General features: G+C 40.2%; 1 protein-coding gene across 5 annotated transcripts in view; it reads left to right on the forward strand.

Annotated features, from left to right (window-relative positions):
• arhgap4 (Rho GTPase activating protein 4) overlaps positions 1-16,730 on the forward strand; it is a 67,319-nt gene that overhangs the window by 22,695 nt on the left and 27,894 nt on the right. For all 5 annotated transcript variants that reach the window (XR_010003884.1, XM_016991195.2, XM_016991193.2 and 2 more), the window contains exons 2-9: positions 368-563; positions 3,618-3,780; positions 4,876-4,938; positions 7,505-7,696; positions 9,967-10,095; positions 11,727-11,948; positions 12,050-12,151; positions 15,539-15,733. Coding sequence is in view for 4 of the 5 variants with exons in the window: in XM_016991195.2 (XP_016846684.1) it covers positions 368-563; positions 3,618-3,780; positions 4,876-4,938; positions 7,505-7,696; positions 9,967-10,095; positions 11,727-11,948; positions 12,050-12,151; positions 15,539-15,733 (1,262 nt within the window). In the remaining variant the exon portion in view is untranslated. The remainder of the gene's footprint in view (positions 1-367; positions 564-3,617; positions 3,781-4,875; positions 4,939-7,504; positions 7,697-9,966; positions 10,096-11,726; positions 11,949-12,049; positions 12,152-15,538; positions 15,734-16,730) is intronic.

The following is a 16,730-nucleotide window of genomic DNA, read 5'->3' on the forward strand; positions in this document are numbered from 1 at the left end:
TATCACTTGTGGGTGTTGTCATTTTTAGAAGGCTTTTAACAAACTACAATGATTACATAGCACTGAGCCGTGACAGTTAAAGCAGTGCCAAATTGCATTAATTTTATTGTATAGATGCACCCCTTGTGCAGTGCTTTAAAGTATGTTGGGCTCACATGGGAAGAGAAAACACTGTGAATCCTGTTTAAAGAGATATTTCATATGTACCCAGTTTTTTTGATCAATGCAACATTCTTTCTAATCTCTCTTCACTACATCAAAAGGAAGTAGCAAGTCTCTCTCGCTGATGACTCATCCAAGCAGGGTTTGAAGGTTCCTGTTCACCAAAGACTTCCAGGTGGTTGTGATCTTTGCTTATCTGTTTCAGAAATGCGCTGGCAGATGGGGGAGCAGGTACGAGGTCTTGACGCACAGGCCGAGAGTCGGCAGCAGTTGCTCCAAGATGTGGCTGATTTCTTGCGCCGGAAGGCTGAGGTGGAACAGGAATATTCCCGAGGGTTGGAGAAGCTGTCAGAACGTTTCTCAGCTAAAATTCGTGGCTCCAAGGAGCACCAGAACTTCAGGTATAGATCCCTTCTCTGTCATAGTACCACAATTATGGAACACTCTCCCTTGGCACCAGCATTGCTTCTTTTATGGGAACTGAGAAAAAATATGGTTGTTTGAAAACTATGTGAGGGTCCTATATACATTACAAAAGCCCCACCTTATAGAGCTTTAGTTCATTTTAAAACATTGTAATCCCTTTGATCCATCGTTTAATAGTTTAACTGTTTGATATGTTTTTATCTTTTAATTTTTTAATTATTTATGCTACTGGTATTTTAAATTTGTTAGATTGGATTTATTGTATGCTGACCTGAGATTGTCAGATAAAGGACTAGGCATTAATATTTAAATGAATGAATAAATAAATTAATGGATGGCTGCCAACATGCGAACACAAGAAGCTGCTTCCCGCTGAGACAGGCTTTTGGTCTATCCAGCTGAGCATGTTTGGCAGAGACTGACAGTGGTTCCCCAGGATTTCAGACAGAGGACGTTCTCAGCTCTACCTGGTGATCCTATGGGCTGAAGCTGGAGCTTTTCACATGTAAGCCACTTAGGTCTTTGGAGTAGAATCATGAGCTCTGAAGACAACTAGGAGTATTGCTAGGCAATGAAGACTTTATCTCATAAGAGTGGTAAATTGTAATTAGGGAGGATAATAATATCTTTGGCAGGGACTTTTCACATGGCCTTGTGTTTCTGTCATTGTTGCATTGTATTTCCATCATTAGTGGACTACATTTTAATGGGAAATACTAGTTACTGGCTCTAATGTTTCTGTTCAACTATTATTTCTGGTGTGATTATTTCATTCCACCGCAGTTCTGCTGATATTCCAGCAGTTACAGGGTGTGAGCGCACATGGTTCTCCTCTTCTCCCTATATAATCCCCCAAAGCATGGTGAAATCACTCCACAATGTCTAGACGAATAGGACATTGTTCCTTTGTTTTTCTTGGCATTCTTAAATTGTGGTTTTTCCATAATTGTGTAATAGTGCTGTCACGTTGGGTCACAATTTTGGCAGCACCCTCAATTTGTGAGAAACATTGAAAGTGCACAATTGTGCGATAAGAAAAAAATTTAAACAGCATGGATGTGGTGTGTAGGGTGGATAGGGATAGAAAGGTGGGGTCATGTGAAGCAGTGTAGAAGACAGGTTGCGGGAGTGTGCATCACTCACCATAATGCTATTAGAGATAAAGTGTAAAAGTGATTGTTTGCATACTGGTATTTCTCTCTTTGCTGAAACGAGGCAGTTGCTGTGGGACAACAGACTAGTGTGATAAAGCCATCAGATTTGTGATATTGGAACTTCGCCTTGAAATTGTGTAAGGCATTATTCCCTGGCAGATTTTGAGTGCCTCTGAGAAATGTAATTTTTAAAAGATGTTTCAAAAACTACAGTTGGAGGGATATGAAGAGAAGGAATGATAATATGGAAGGAAAAAGCCAACTCCTGATGGAGGCTGAACTGTGGACTGACTCTTAACTACAGTCCTCTTGGACTCTTTTTACAAAAAGCCTTTGTGATATTATTTATTGCAAATAAACAGATTGTATATTTTATGTGTTGTATATAACATGGATTATTTTAGAGGCAGGCATAGCAGACTGGTTTGACTCTTATAGCAAGCCTTGGTCCCTCTGGAGCCCTGTCTTGTTGTAAGCAATACACTAGTGTGTATTCAAACTTAATATGGGACACAAGAAGGATATAAATAGAAAAGATAATAAACAAATAGATAAATAAATCCAGCAATAGCCATTGCTCCAGGTTATTTGTCCCCTAATAAGCCAGAGAAAATGATCATGCATTTTTCTTCTTCTCTGGCTTATTCAGGACAGAACTCTAGCTCTTGCCAGCTGTGCATTTTTGGTCACACAAATAGTGGGCCAGATGTCTACAGTTTGCTTAGAAATTCCCATACATGCAGGAGTGATTGTTGAAAGTCTTCCAATGTATTGCTTGTGACTAACAAGGCAGACCTCCAGGGACAAATGCCCTTTTGGCAATCGCCTCTACTGGAAATCTGTGTTTGAATTCTCTGATGTGAATATTTCCAAGGCAGAAGTGTGATTTTTTTGGTCCTCTAGGATGGTATAGAACTGTGGTGTGGTGCCCATCATTCCCTACCATTGATAATGCTGGTTAGAGCTCCTGTGAGCTGCGGTTCAACACAATCTGGAGGGTCACACTACTCACACACAGCCCTTGGTCTGTTGTCAGTGATCTGTGTGTAAGATATGCTTGGCATAAATCTGACAGTGATTTATGATGACAAAATGAATGGTGTTTGTTCCTTTAAAAATAACCAGAATAGGTCATTGTTGTTAGTAGCTGTTTGCATTGTGCCATTGTTATACATGGCATATTTATTTAATTTAAATGTGGTATCCACTTATCTAAGAAGAATTAAATATACAGTACAACCCCTGTATCCATAGGGGATATGTTCCAAGATACATACATACAGACATGGATACCTGAAACCATAGATTTTTTTTTTCGTGTCAAGAGCGACTTGGAAAATTGCAGATTGCTTCTGGTGTGAGAGAATTGGCCCAGGGGTTTGATGTTTTACCATCGTTGTCTCCTCATAGGGAGCTGGAGCTGACAGATGGAGCTCATCTGCTCTCCTTGGATTTGAACCACCTACCTGTTGGTCAGCAGTCTTGCTGGCACAAGGGTTTAACCCATTACTCTACCAGGGGCTTCCAAACCATAGATAATAACAAGCTTTTAAAGAGATTTTCATAGTACTTGGTGAAGAAGTATACATAGAATTACGCTAGAGGACTAGAAAGGGAATATTTTTGTGCATGGGTATGTGAAACTATGAATCTGTACATAAGGGGTTTGTATTGTACATATTAATAGTAAAAAAAAATTGTGTGAAAGAAGATAAGGAGTAAAAAAAAATACTTCTGCCCCAAAAAGTTTACAATTTAAGTGCAGAAGAAGTGGAATTACACAAAAACAAGAAAAGGTCAAAAAAGAGAGAAGAAAAAAAGTAGTAAAAAATCTGTTTGATTAGGGATTAAAAACTGTGCTTTGTTTCCTTGAAGGAAGGACCAAAATCTTCCATCGCCCTTGAACTGTTGGTACACAATCCTTAACCAGACACGGCAGGCGAGTCGGGATCATGGAGCACTGAGTGAAATCTACACAGGCCACTTGGCACTGCGCTTGGTGCACATCAGTGAAGATGTTGGGCGACTGGCACGGAAAGTAGGTGTCTTGGAGGGTAGATGGAGATTGCCTAGGGTTCTAAATCGCAAAAGAGCTATTACTCCAGCTCACCACACGAATGTCTGCTGAAGCCCTTGACCCCATATTTTCCCTGTCTATAATGAAACCATGGCAGAAAATGCCATGGTGCCATATAAATAAATGACAATGATAGTGATAATAATAATAATCATAATAATAATAGATATTTTTGTGACTCTTTGGTATGACTACTATCTCAGTGTAGAACATCCAGAATCCTCCCTGGCCAGGGTGGCTGGGAATGCTGGGAATTACAATCCAAAAGTCAGAAGTAGCAGAGTACTATTTTTGTGGGTGTTAGGCAACTGCAGAAAGTGTCTCCCTGAGACCCCTTCTATGCTGCCATATACAAACCAGATTATCTGCTTTGAACTGGATTATATGGCAGTGTAGACTCATATAATTCAGTTCAAAGCAGATAATGTGAATTTCATATGGCAGTGTAGAAGGGGCCTTAATTATCCCTTAGCTGGTAAAACAGGAGGTATAGAAGAGACAAGGAACCAATTAAATGATGTGTATGCTTATGGGGAGAACTAGCTTGGTGTAATGGTTTGGATGTTGGACTATGACTCTGGATACCAAGCTTCAAATTCCTGCTTAGCCATGGAAACCTTATTGAGTGACCTTGTAGAAGTTCCGTTCTGTTGGCTTCAGAGGAATGCAAAGGCAAACCGTCTCTGAACAAATCTTTCCAAGAAAATCTCATGGCTGCTATAAGCTGGAAATTACAAGAAGGCAACCAACAACATTAGATGTTTCAGGGGAGCTGTGGAGAAGTGGACACAGCATTAGAGATGTTAACAATTAATTTTGGACCTTGGGTGCTGTCTGTTTTCATGTCCGAGTATGTGTATAATTCCTGGCTACTAAATGTTCTCTCTGAATTCTCCAAGTCACCTACAATTGTTTCACTATATCCTCAACCCATAATATTTATGGCTGAGAGGTTAAGGCTTTTTTTCTTGTACTTGTATAGAAGGCCTAATTTATACAACCCTGGGAAGTTTTGTCTTAACATTTTCTTTCATTTTCTTTTAATTCACCGGTCAGAGCAAAGAGATGGAGCAGCAAATGCAGGATGAGCTGCTGAAGGCAATTTCAGAACTGCAAACAGTAAGTAGAATGCATGGTTTCATATTTAATGAGTAGGTACCAGCAGGAGAGGCAGATAGTAACACTGGTGGTCGATTGACTTTATTTTTTTTTTGTAACAGTGAATATTGTAACTATTGAATATGTGTATATGTGTGCACGCGCGTGTTAATTGCTCTCAAATTTATTTTGACGTATGGTCAAAGAGACCTCCAAACCACCCTGTCATCAAGAGCCCTGCTCAGGTCTTGCAGACTCAGGGCAGTCGTGGCTTTCTTGACTGAGGCCCCTTCTACGCTGCCATATGATCCAGATTATCAAAGCAGATCATTCACATTATTTGCTTTGAACTAGATTATTTAATCTACAGTGCCATATAATCCATTTCCAAGCAGATAATCTGGATTTTATATGGCAGTGTAGAAGGGGCCTGAGGCTATGTATCTGGAATGTGGTATTTCCTAAAGCTTTTGACTTTACCAAGCATGATTTTCTAGTGAGTCATGTCTTTTTCGTGTGATATAACCAAAATATAACAGTCTCAGTTTAGTCATCTTGGATTCTAGGGAGAGTTCAATCTAGCTTTGCTCCCCATAAAGTTCTATGATTCTATGATTCTATGATTCTAGGACCCGTTTATTTGTCTTTTTAGCAGTCCATGGTATCCATACCACTGTTGGCCTTTTGGAAGAGATATGTTCCATACTTCTGATTATCTTTTTATTTGAATTTCTCATGGTATTTAAGGAGTGAACTTTTTGTTTTCTAGTACAAATTCCCATATCTTCCCTGTAGGGAGTACTGTTGTTCTGTGGAATACATCATATGGTATCTGAATATAATTGATACTGTCAAGGCTAGTTAGGAAGTCTGAATAACTTTGTCCACATCTATAGCTGGAGTAGGAACATTCTCAAGTATAAGACTCCTACAATCAGCCCTATAAGTATGCAATATTTTAAATTTCTCGTTAAGATTGTTTTCATAGCTAAATTCTACTAATCTGATCTTTTACTGCTGATGAATTATCTCAAGAATTCTGATATATTATTGCTCTATTCTTATGCTCTATTTTTTGGCCATGGCTGACCATGGAAAGAACAACCCTTAAATAATCACGACCAAGGTCATTGAATATTGTTATGACATGCCTCTTTAAGAACATACTCAGAAGGTTGCAGATTTAATTCTCCTTGTGGAAGGAACAGAGTTCTCTCAGTTTTGGACAGAAGGTAGGAACAGTGGAGGGCATATGTCATTTCCAGGATAATGCCAGGCCTGTTTAGCTAAGCTGTATGTTTCTTTGAAAAGCATTGCTCTGTCAGTTCCCAGAGTTTTGTATAAATCATACTAGTTGAAAAGATCTGTGTGTACAGCATTTCTGTTTTCTGTATGCAAAGATGATGAGGTTGGTTTATCAGGTTTTAGAATCCAATGTACATATGCACATACTTTCTCTCACTCAGGTAGTTCCTTAGGCAAGATCCTGTCCTCAAATAATGTTGACATTCTTGGTTTAGACAATGTCCTTTCACCATAAGAATGTTTAAAATGTATTGGATACAATTTGAGTATCTCTAATTCAAAATGCTTGGGAAGAGACATGTTCCATACTTCTGATTATCGTTTTGTTTGGTATGATATATGGATCCAAGTCTAAACATGAAATTCACTGAGTTTTCATATATATATATGTCATACAAATAGCCTTTTTAATACACAATATTTTTGTGCATGAAACAAAGGTTGTGTATTATCAGGAAGCAAAGGTATCTCATATCGGCAGTTTTGGATTTTGTAATTCTGAATATGGGATGCTCAACCTGTATTGCAGTAATGAACATAGGAACAACAGCTTGTCCTAATGATTGCAGGCATGAGCGTTTCAGGCAATTATTATTGTTTGTATAGTTTGGAACATCATCAATGGTGAATGCACAGAACTGTTTCATCCTCAGTCGGAGGTCATTTCCAACTCTGTTGTCCTGGAATTTCCTAACTGGCAATGCCAGGGATTCAATTTGGGGCATTGTGTGTGGAAAATATGTATCCTGCCACTGAGCTCAATTGCCTAGCTGTAAACAATATTAGTCCTCTGCAGAGAAGGCCTCAGAGGCGAGATGAAGTAGTTACCTCAAGCCAAAGGTTTTGGGATGGTATTAAAACTGGCACTACAGGCAATAGATCCGACCCATGGGATATAAAGCTCAGGGAAGCTTTTTTCTTCAAGCTCCATTGAAATGGAATGAGAAGGAAATGTGCAACAGGTCAGATTGGCAGGAGCATAGCATTTTAATTCATTGGCTAGATTTAATAACATTAAACATCTTTCATTTAAGCTGTTAAGGATGCTTTAACAGATTCAGTAGTTCCTTGCTGAAGCATAAGCCTCTCAGCTCTGCATCGCTTCCATACATTTCTAGCTCTGGGCCTCCTGGGATTATGCAGGCTATAGAATAGGAGGCTTTTTTTAGTGTGTTATTGTGTCCTAAGATTTGAAGCTCTTTGTTTTTGAGGATTCTGGCTGAGCTCTTTGGTTCTGGTCCATCTGCTCTTGACTAACATATGCACTACTGTGTCCACGCAGGCCATGAAATCATATCAGACGTACCGCATCGACTGCCTGAATGCTGAAACAAAACTGCGGGAGGCTGAGCGTCAAGAGGAGAAGCGGAGTGGCGGAAGGCACCCCGATCCTGGGGGCTCCCCTGGTGGGATCGGACTTGACAAGGCACCCCGTCGCACCTCTCTCAAAAAGGTTGAGCGGCTGCTGGAAAAAGTACGGGAACAGAGCACTTTTTGTCTTGGGAGTCTATTATGGGAAAATGTGAGGTTTTCTGAAAAGGTTCTAGAAGGGACAACAAGCGGCTACTAATACTTAGGGCCACCATTTGATGCTAATTTCCCTGGTAGTACAACTTCTGAGTATAATTGAGTGAGTTTAAATGAATTAATTGTTTAAAAAAATTCATAGGTGTTTCTCAGAGGTGTTCAGGAAAGTGAATGTACACATTGACCATAGCAGATAAGGAAAAAAATTCATTTTAGAAGAACATTTTATTGTTTTTTTCCTATTACAATACTTGTTACACTTCACGTCAGTTAATGATTCTGTTGAATATGTTGTTCAAAGTGAGTTGCCTTAACAACAATGGACAATGATGAGTGCATGAAAGAAGGAAAATAATGTTCTAAATGTATGTTTCTTTGGAATAAAAAATACAGCCATTTGATGTAAGGAAATGTTGGGATTTTCATCACTTATTTTGAAGTGAAGTTTCAGGTCATATCCATGGAAATAGGTCCATTTGTGATGGACTTATTTCCATTTAAGTTGGCTTTGAATATATTCTACTGAGTTCACTTTTGTGGGTGCAAGCAGAGTTTGGAAATGTTGGCATGCATGTTGCCCTGATAGCATTTACAAACCTTTTGCTTATCAGTCTTCTTGTATCATCTTATTGTGTGATTATGGGAAAGTAGCCATGGAGCCTACTTGATGGCCTTCAGAGGAAGCCAATGTCAAACCTGTTTTCTGAACAAACAAGAAAACCCCGTGATAGTCATCTTATGATCACCATAGACCAGAAATGACCTCAAGGCACCCAACAAACAAGTTCCAGCACTTTAGTCAAGTGGTTAGGAAGAGCATCTATGTCTTACATATAAAGTGGCAAGTTTTAGGGTTTCACTCCTTTTTTTCAAGCTATTAAACAAGAGCCTTGTGCTGTAGAGCAGCATTTCCTCTGCTGGGTTGCAGTGGAGAAAGCAATATAAGTAACAGGTCTTCACACAAAATTCAGCATTTCCTGAAGTGGTGAAGTAACAATATAGCCACTGTTAGAGGAAGCAATAAGATTTCGTATTCCTCTGTGTTGGAGGTCTTTTGTTTACATGTTTAGAAAGAAAACCATCCTGGGGTCATCTTACACGTACAAAGCAAAAAACAACACCTCTGTGGTACCCCATAAGTGACTTATGCATTACTTGTGAGGAGGGTGTCTCCAAACCTAACATTAGTTTTGGGCAAAACCAGTGTGCCGCTTAAAAGTTCATTTGTTACAACCACTTTCAAGCTCTGGATGTAATCAGACCAGACACAGACAACCTAACCCCCCCCCCCCCATTTCTCAATACCTCCAAGGACAGAGACAGTGTACTTTCAAATTATTCAGATCATTTTATTCTTTTAGCTTGGATTACCCTCTCTGTAAGGGGTTAATCATAATGAAGCCATGAAATTTCCCTAGGAAATGTAGAAACACTCAAATATGATGTACTCTTCTTGCAAAACTATTTATAAAATTAAACCAGATGACTGTTGTGGCTAGCAGTTGGTTATTGGGAATTATTATGAAATATCAACATGTGTGAAGTGTGGAGAGGAAGTTAGTAGTTGTTAATTGAAAGGGAGAAATAGAGCCTGAAAGAGTTCCCTTTTTTGCTCCATCTCCCTATTCATGCTATCTGTGGAATTCTGGGAGTTTCAACTGAAAACAATGGTTTCCCAAGCTCTGAGATAGCTCTCATTTTCTCACAAAGATGGGTCTTTTTTTCTAGTTCAGGGTTGGAAACTCTCAGCAACCCAATTTAGCACAATCACTGAAGAAGAACACTAGGAACTGTGGGTTAATGCTACCTGGAGGGCCAAACGTTTGCCAAAAATTAGTTCCACTGCCATTATAGAAATAAGATAGAAATTAAGTATACCCCCCAGCACCTAGTATTCATTTGTCAGAAAGAAAATCTCAGAAAAGAAAATTTTGCCTCATGAAGGTAAGGTAAGGGATGATCTTGCTAGTTCTTTATAATTACATTTTTATTATTTTCTTGTAACATCATTCCTGATTTTTCAACAACAACATTGTTTAATATGTTTACTTATACCTTATTTTTTTCTCAGCAAAGGAGATTCAAGTTACGCAGTCATAATATCGAAATAAAAAATGTCAGAAGTATTTACTAACTTAGGCAAAAAGGTGTTTGAGTTATTCGGTGCATCCAAAGGCTGGTTGTAGTCATTCCCTAATGTTTCTTTTGCCTTTGTAGAGGCAGTCGAAGTTTCTGGAGAGCAAGCTCAAGTGTGCCAAAGCCAGGAATGACTACCTGTTGAGCCTTCACTCTGCCAATTCTGCCATCAGCAACTACTATGTCCGCGACGTTGCTGACCTCCTAGATGTGAGTCTGGCCTCTATTCTCCCCTTCTAATAAATTGCTAGAAGTTATGTTTTTTTTAATGTATTGTTTCATGTTTAAGTGGTCTCAGTAGGAGTGTAGCCTATTTAAAAAGTTACATCTTAATTCTGAAGGAGTCAAGGGTCATGGAAAGAGCTTTTGTGGGGAAGGGGGGTCTCATTTAGCCCTAGAGCTGCACTTTGCCAACATCTGATTTATGCCAGGGGAATGGAGATACCTACATGATAAATGTACGCTGGTCTCATGTCATCTTAATGGAATTTTTGTTCCATGTAGAAATGAATGGAACCTTTTCCATCTCCACACAGACCCCATTGATTTGAGTTGTTTTAGTCTATAAGGGATGAAAATTAGGTTTGGCCCATAGTTTCAATAACAAATCATGGAAAATCTGTTGGGGATATTATCCAATTTTCTTCCATTTTAAAAAGAAACCTTACAGTTCTGGCCATCATGAATACAGTAGTGGGGAAAAAGTCTGAAAATCCATGGCAGTTATTTCTAACATGTTGCAAAGATAAATTGTGAGTGGGGATTTGTTAAAATATTGGGTTCAAATGTTTCCTTTAGCTTCCACACTTTTCTTCTGATCCCTTACCACAGTCTTTCTTAATCCTGAAGGAGCACTTGAAAAAATTTCCAGGTTTTAGGGAACCCCTGTATAAAAATTATTACAGTAGAGTCTCACTTATCCAACATTTGCTTATCCAACGTTTTGGATTATCCAACACATTTTTGTAGTCAATGTTTTCAATACATCGTGATATTTTGGTGCTAAATTAGTAAATACAGTAATTACTACATAGCATTACTGCCTATTGAACTACTTTTTCTGTCAAATTTGTTGTACAACATGATGTTTTGGTGCTTAATTTGTAAAATCATAACTTAATTTGATGTTTAATAGGCTTTTCCTTAATCTCTCCTTGTTATCCAACATATTCGCTTATCCAACGTTCTGCCGGCCCGTTTATGTTGGATAAGTGAGACTCTACTGTATATCACAAATTACTTTTCCTTCAATCATGATATCTCAAGAAGCTCCTCTTGCAGAATGCTAGGATTCTGGGTAAACCTGGTTTCTTCCAGTAGAATAGGATTTCTAAATTTGTGATCATCTGACGGGGAAATGACAAAAACTTCTACACCAAAGATATTGGATTCACAACTTTCCTCCCCTCTTCTTCTCTTCCCGTTTCTCTCCTTTTAAGTTTCCTCTCCTCTTCTTTCCTTTCTTCGTCTCTTCTCTTTCATCTCCTTTCATCCCTTCTTCTTTCCACTCCTGCAGGTCCTTCTGCTTAAATACAGTAGCTCAATTTGCACAGTACCTTTAGTTTTTATCTTGTCTTTTTGTGGAACATAAGTTCAATTCCTGCCAAAAGCTTTTGTATTTTAAACAGAGAGTAAATCAAGTTTTCCTTTATCATGAAGCTGTAATGAAAGGTATAGCAAATAGCGATATCATTTGTAGATTATAATTCTGTTGTGTAAGATCTGTAATAGGCACAGCAGCATCTGTCAGAACTACAGTTGACCTCCCTTGGGATGTTAACAGAATATTATGATTTGTGGTTTGGGAATTGACAGTGGGTTTTCTTTCTCCTGGTTTCCAGTGTTTTGACCTCGGGTTCCACCTTTCCCTGGGCAAGGTGCTGCGGACCTACCTGGCTGCAGAGTCCCGGGCCCAGGCATCTTGGCAGCAGGGCTTGTGCACCATTGAAGGTGCTGTTGATGCCCTGGACCCACTAGGAGATAAGTCCAGGCTGATGGAGGCCAACCCTGCTGCTTACTGCCCACCACTGTGCTTTGACTACCAACCTCATGAGGGTGACGAGGTGAGGAGACACTCCGTTCTGGTTCGCTGGGGATTTCTCTTCTTGGCTTTCCATTCAGTCTGGCCCTTAGACTCTCCTTCCCTTCATATTTCTGTTTTCAGGTTTCTGAAGTGCGGGCTGAAGGTCCTCTGAGAAATGAACTAGTCTCGCGCTTCCAGCATATTCAGTCTCGCCTCAACGCCATCACGCTGGAGACGGATGAGGTGGGTGTTGACAGAGAGCCTGGCGGTACTTCTTTCCCTTTTCTCTGACATCCTTAAACTTTGGATATTGGTGATGGCAAGAGCTGGGATTAATATTGCTCAAGATTTAGGTCTACACCATCACCACCACCATCATACATTCTATTTATTACCTGTTTCTCTTGATGGCTCAAGGCAGAGTACAACAAATTAAGATACACATGAAGATAGTAAAGTCTTGTACAGTATAATTCCCATACCTGCAGATTCATTTATCCTTTCTATGTCCTTTCTAGGCATTTTCTAGGTCTTCCAATGCAACCATGATATTTTTGGGACAGATATTCTTCATTTCAATAGAGTTTGCAATTCTCCATGATTTTGCATACTCATGTGAAGTTCAGGAATGTACAGTGGTCATAATGTATATGGCTTGTGTCACTTCAAGCCATGGTTTAGAGTTCTTATGTCTGAATATTTCACCATACTAAAAGAGAGAGAGAAAATTGCATTTACATAAAATAACTAGCTGACAGAAATGTTTGGGTCCATCTTTCTCCCTGATATGATAGTTTTAGCTTAAACAGGGAATTCCATGTAGAGTGATGTGTAGTAATTTGTAATTATCTATAGACTTTTTTTTATTCTGCATTTGCAGTCTGAAGTTGCTCAGTCTTAACATAGGCTACTATTTCAGCAGGAATTGGCTCTGAGATGCATAGGAATTATTCAAGAGCAGAAAACTATACATATTTTATAAGCACTGAAATCAGGTCACACAGTGCCATAACTTTATGTCACAGTAAATTATCTTGTGATATAGTTTGTTCTGACCTTCATATTGCTTTCTAGAGTTTTCTTGCTTGAGGGCAATTTTTTCTTTTTTCTTCTGCACAAATTAAGCCCATTCAGTTTCACTACTGCCGTGAGAGCTAGCTCTTACAATAGAGTTGTAAGCTAAGGAGATGGATTTTAGAGTGGAGGATTGATCTGAGAGTACAATGGGCCCTTTGGACCTACTGCTGGAGTATAGTTCCAGGGCCCCTTGTAGATACCAAAATCAATGGGTTCTGAAGTCCCATTATTATACAATAATGTTGTGAAATGGAGTCCCTTATATAAAATGGCAAAATCAAGGAAGAAATTTTGGGGGCAAATATTTTCAAGCTGTGGATGGTTGAAGTGGTGGATAAAGAATCCTTGGATACAGAGAGATAACTGTAACACCCCCAGGGCTACATATTTGGGGACAGGGGATCTATGAAAAAACATTGTCTCTGAATTGTTTCAGCCTACAGAGTAGACAGGTGGCTATTTTCCATCTTCCCAGCAGGTTTTATTGGCAACTAAAAATTCATCTTTGTGGCATTTGTGAAATCACACATATGGGTTTACTTTGCGCATGCGCAATGCAGTTCAAAACCTTCTAGATCTTTTCTATTGAAACATTTTGATGGTAGCCCCGCCTGGTATCCCAAAGAGTATATATGCCCAAAGGTGGCGCTACAACCTCAGTTCTTTTTTTCCATGCTGACTGCAGCTAGGAACTTTCCGTTTGTGCCTTTATTACTTTTTCTCTAACAGTTTCTCTGGACTTTGTTTTTGCTGTCTTTCTCTATTCTTGACTCCATGTACTGTGTTTGTTATGCCTGGGGAGGATGAAGTTGCTCAGGTCTGTTTCATCTGCCAGGCCTTTACACCCCAGGCAAGGCACACGAGAGAGTCCATCTTATGAGCAAGCTTTGGCACCAACGGCAGCTGGCCAAGTGCCCGGCGCCAAACCATTCTGCCCTGGAGGGCATGCCTTTGCAAAGATCGGGCCCTCTTCACCCTCCCATGGGTCGGAAGGTCTGGGGCAACAAGCTTGGCACCAATGAGTTCTTACCAAATGCATGGCGGTGGTCGCAGCTTACTTACGCTGATGAGACACAGTTGTCTATCCTTATATAGATGTCTGGCCCCTTGTGGCTTACTCCAAGCATTGATTTCTCGCTCATGTCGCCTCTGCTTTGTGTCTCCTCCAGAAACTGGGTCTTGTAGTGAATCATGAGAAATCCCATCTAAAGCCAAAGCAACGGCTCAGGTTTATCGAAGCTCTGGTAGACTCCACAGCAGGAAGAGCCTACCTACCAAAGGACAGTGTCTAAACTCTCAGGTCCGCCATCAACCACCTATTAGTTTAGTGCTATGCCTCGGCTGGATATTTGTTGGTGGAAGTTGCCTCCAAAATGGAAAAAATAAGTAAAGTGCAAGCTGCTGGTGTAATTCATACTTGAAAAAAAGGTCTTGGCTGGAGACATCCACTCTATCCTGGGCTACAGGGAGTCCACAACTGCCATGATCCCATTTGTGCACCTGTGTCTACGCCCTCTCTGGAGATGTCCTCTGCATCCTCAAATGGTAGTCAAAGCTAGCCAATGTTCACTTGGAGACAATGGTGTCTGGTAACAGAATCTTCCCTTACGGGCTGGGGTGCACATTTAGGCCAGTTCACGATTTGCAGCCAGTGGTCAGTGAAGGAGCAGCTCCAGCACATCAATTTCCTGGAGCTCTTTGCAGTAGAAAAGGCATTACTAGCTGTCGAAGTCCGCTGCACCAGAACATGGTGCAACTTCTGACAGACAACACCAAGGGGCTTAGGGATGTCTTTCTTTTCACCTGGACTACATGCCTGATGTACCCCTTTCCACCAATTCCAATGATCGTCAAGATGTTAGTGAAGATTGTCAAGGATCAGCCAGATTGTATCTTGATCACCCCATGCTGACCTCATCAAACGTGGTTGGCCCCACTCCTGCAGACGTTGGAAGACGAGTACCTTCACCTTCACCCCATCTGAATCTCTTGACACAACAAGCCGGCGTGACCTGCCATCTAGACTCAACAACTGTCTGCCTCACGGCATGGAGGATCCGGCCACTTCCTGCCTCTCGGCAGCAGTGAAGCTATTTATTGAAGGCACCCAAAGGGCATCAACCAAAAAATCTTATACTTATGAGTAGTCACACTTTGTTTCCATTGTAAAAACATTTGGCTTTGGTCCTATTGCGGCTCCTACTCCAGTAATCCTGGACTTCCTGGTCCATGTATCACATAGAGGCTTATTCCTCTCTTTACTCAAGTGTTATTTAACAGCAGTCTCTTGGTACTGCAGGAAAGCAGGGAACCATCCTGCTTCCTTGATATTTTCATAATAACTGGTAGATTGGTTACAGAGATAAATCCCAATGCCCTCCTTCCCTCCACTGATTTGGCCCTGCAAATTCAATTGACAGTATCTCTTTTGGGACAGCAAACCCAGGTTCAGTTATCACATTTATTTGGGTTGCTTATGAGGAACCAGGTATTAGATGCATACTTTCCCCTTCAGACGGTCCTTGATGCAGCCTATTGTGTTTCCTTCCATAGGTAAACAAGACTCTGAAAGCAACTCTGCAAAGCCTGCTGGACTTATTATCAGCTGAAGAGCCAGAAGCACTTGATGCTTTTCAGGGCTGCCAATCCACAGAATCACTCAAGTCAACCGGCTCTGATGCAGGTGGGAAGCAGGCGCTGGCAAAGCGGCGGGCCAACCAGCAGGAGACAGAGAGCTTCTACATCATGGTATGTTGTGCTGGATTCTTCAGACAGAAAAAGTACACCATGACCCTTGTATTCATGGGGGATATGTTCCTGGACCTATCCCAGAAACAGAAACTTGTGATAATAGCAAACCCCATTAAAATGAGTGACTACTGCCAACAGTTATCACAAAGTTGCCTAGAGGAGCTCAGAATTTGCTCTGTCTTTTAGGGCATCTTGTGGTACATCACAGAATTGCTTGAAGTACTTTGAACATTCTTAAGTTGGATGCAGATGGTAGAACTGTAGATTCTGGTGTTGAGGATACATAGGTCATACTGTTGCACCTTCCTCTAGTAAACGTGGGCCAACATCCACCAAGACATTATCTTGCTCTGCTGTTTCACCTTTCTTCTTTTTAAAAAAATATTTTATTCTTTTTGATACATCACAACAATTAACTATTTTTGCCATACATAACTTATTTCAGTATACATTGCTCCAAAGGTAACTATTCCTTAAATGACATTTTAAACAGTCCTTAGAAATGTAAGATACAGCACCTTGAACCAGGCATTCCACACGATTAAACAGATGTATTGACAATATTTTGAATGGCTGTTCCAGGGGGGTGGGGGTATGGGGGGGAGGGCGGGGGTGGAGAATGATAGGTTTCACCTTCTTTCCCCCTTCCACTCCTCCATCATCATCATCATCATCATCATCATCATCATCATCATCATCATCATTTCCCACTTTTTCTTTGTAAAAAGAGACATAAAGTGGTTAACAAAATTAAAAAGCAATACTAAAAATAAAAAGTCTTGTTCCTTTTATTAATTTAAATGGATCCTTCCTTTTAATTATGCTTTCAGAACATGTCTTTTGGGAAATGTTGTCCCTTAAGACTTACTTCTGTGTGGTCCTTTCACTGATAGTTGTCATAGATCCATGACAGGCCATAGTGCATATTACAACATCAGTTGAAAATTTGATTTGAAAGTGATTGGAAGTTACTCTTGCTTTTGAATTCCAGGTT

Source organism: Anolis carolinensis, chromosome 2 (assembly GCF_035594765.1).
Source record: "Anolis carolinensis isolate JA03-04 chromosome 2, rAnoCar3.1.pri, whole genome shotgun sequence".
NCBI lineage: Eukaryota > Metazoa > Chordata > Lepidosauria > Squamata > Dactyloidae > Anolis > Anolis carolinensis.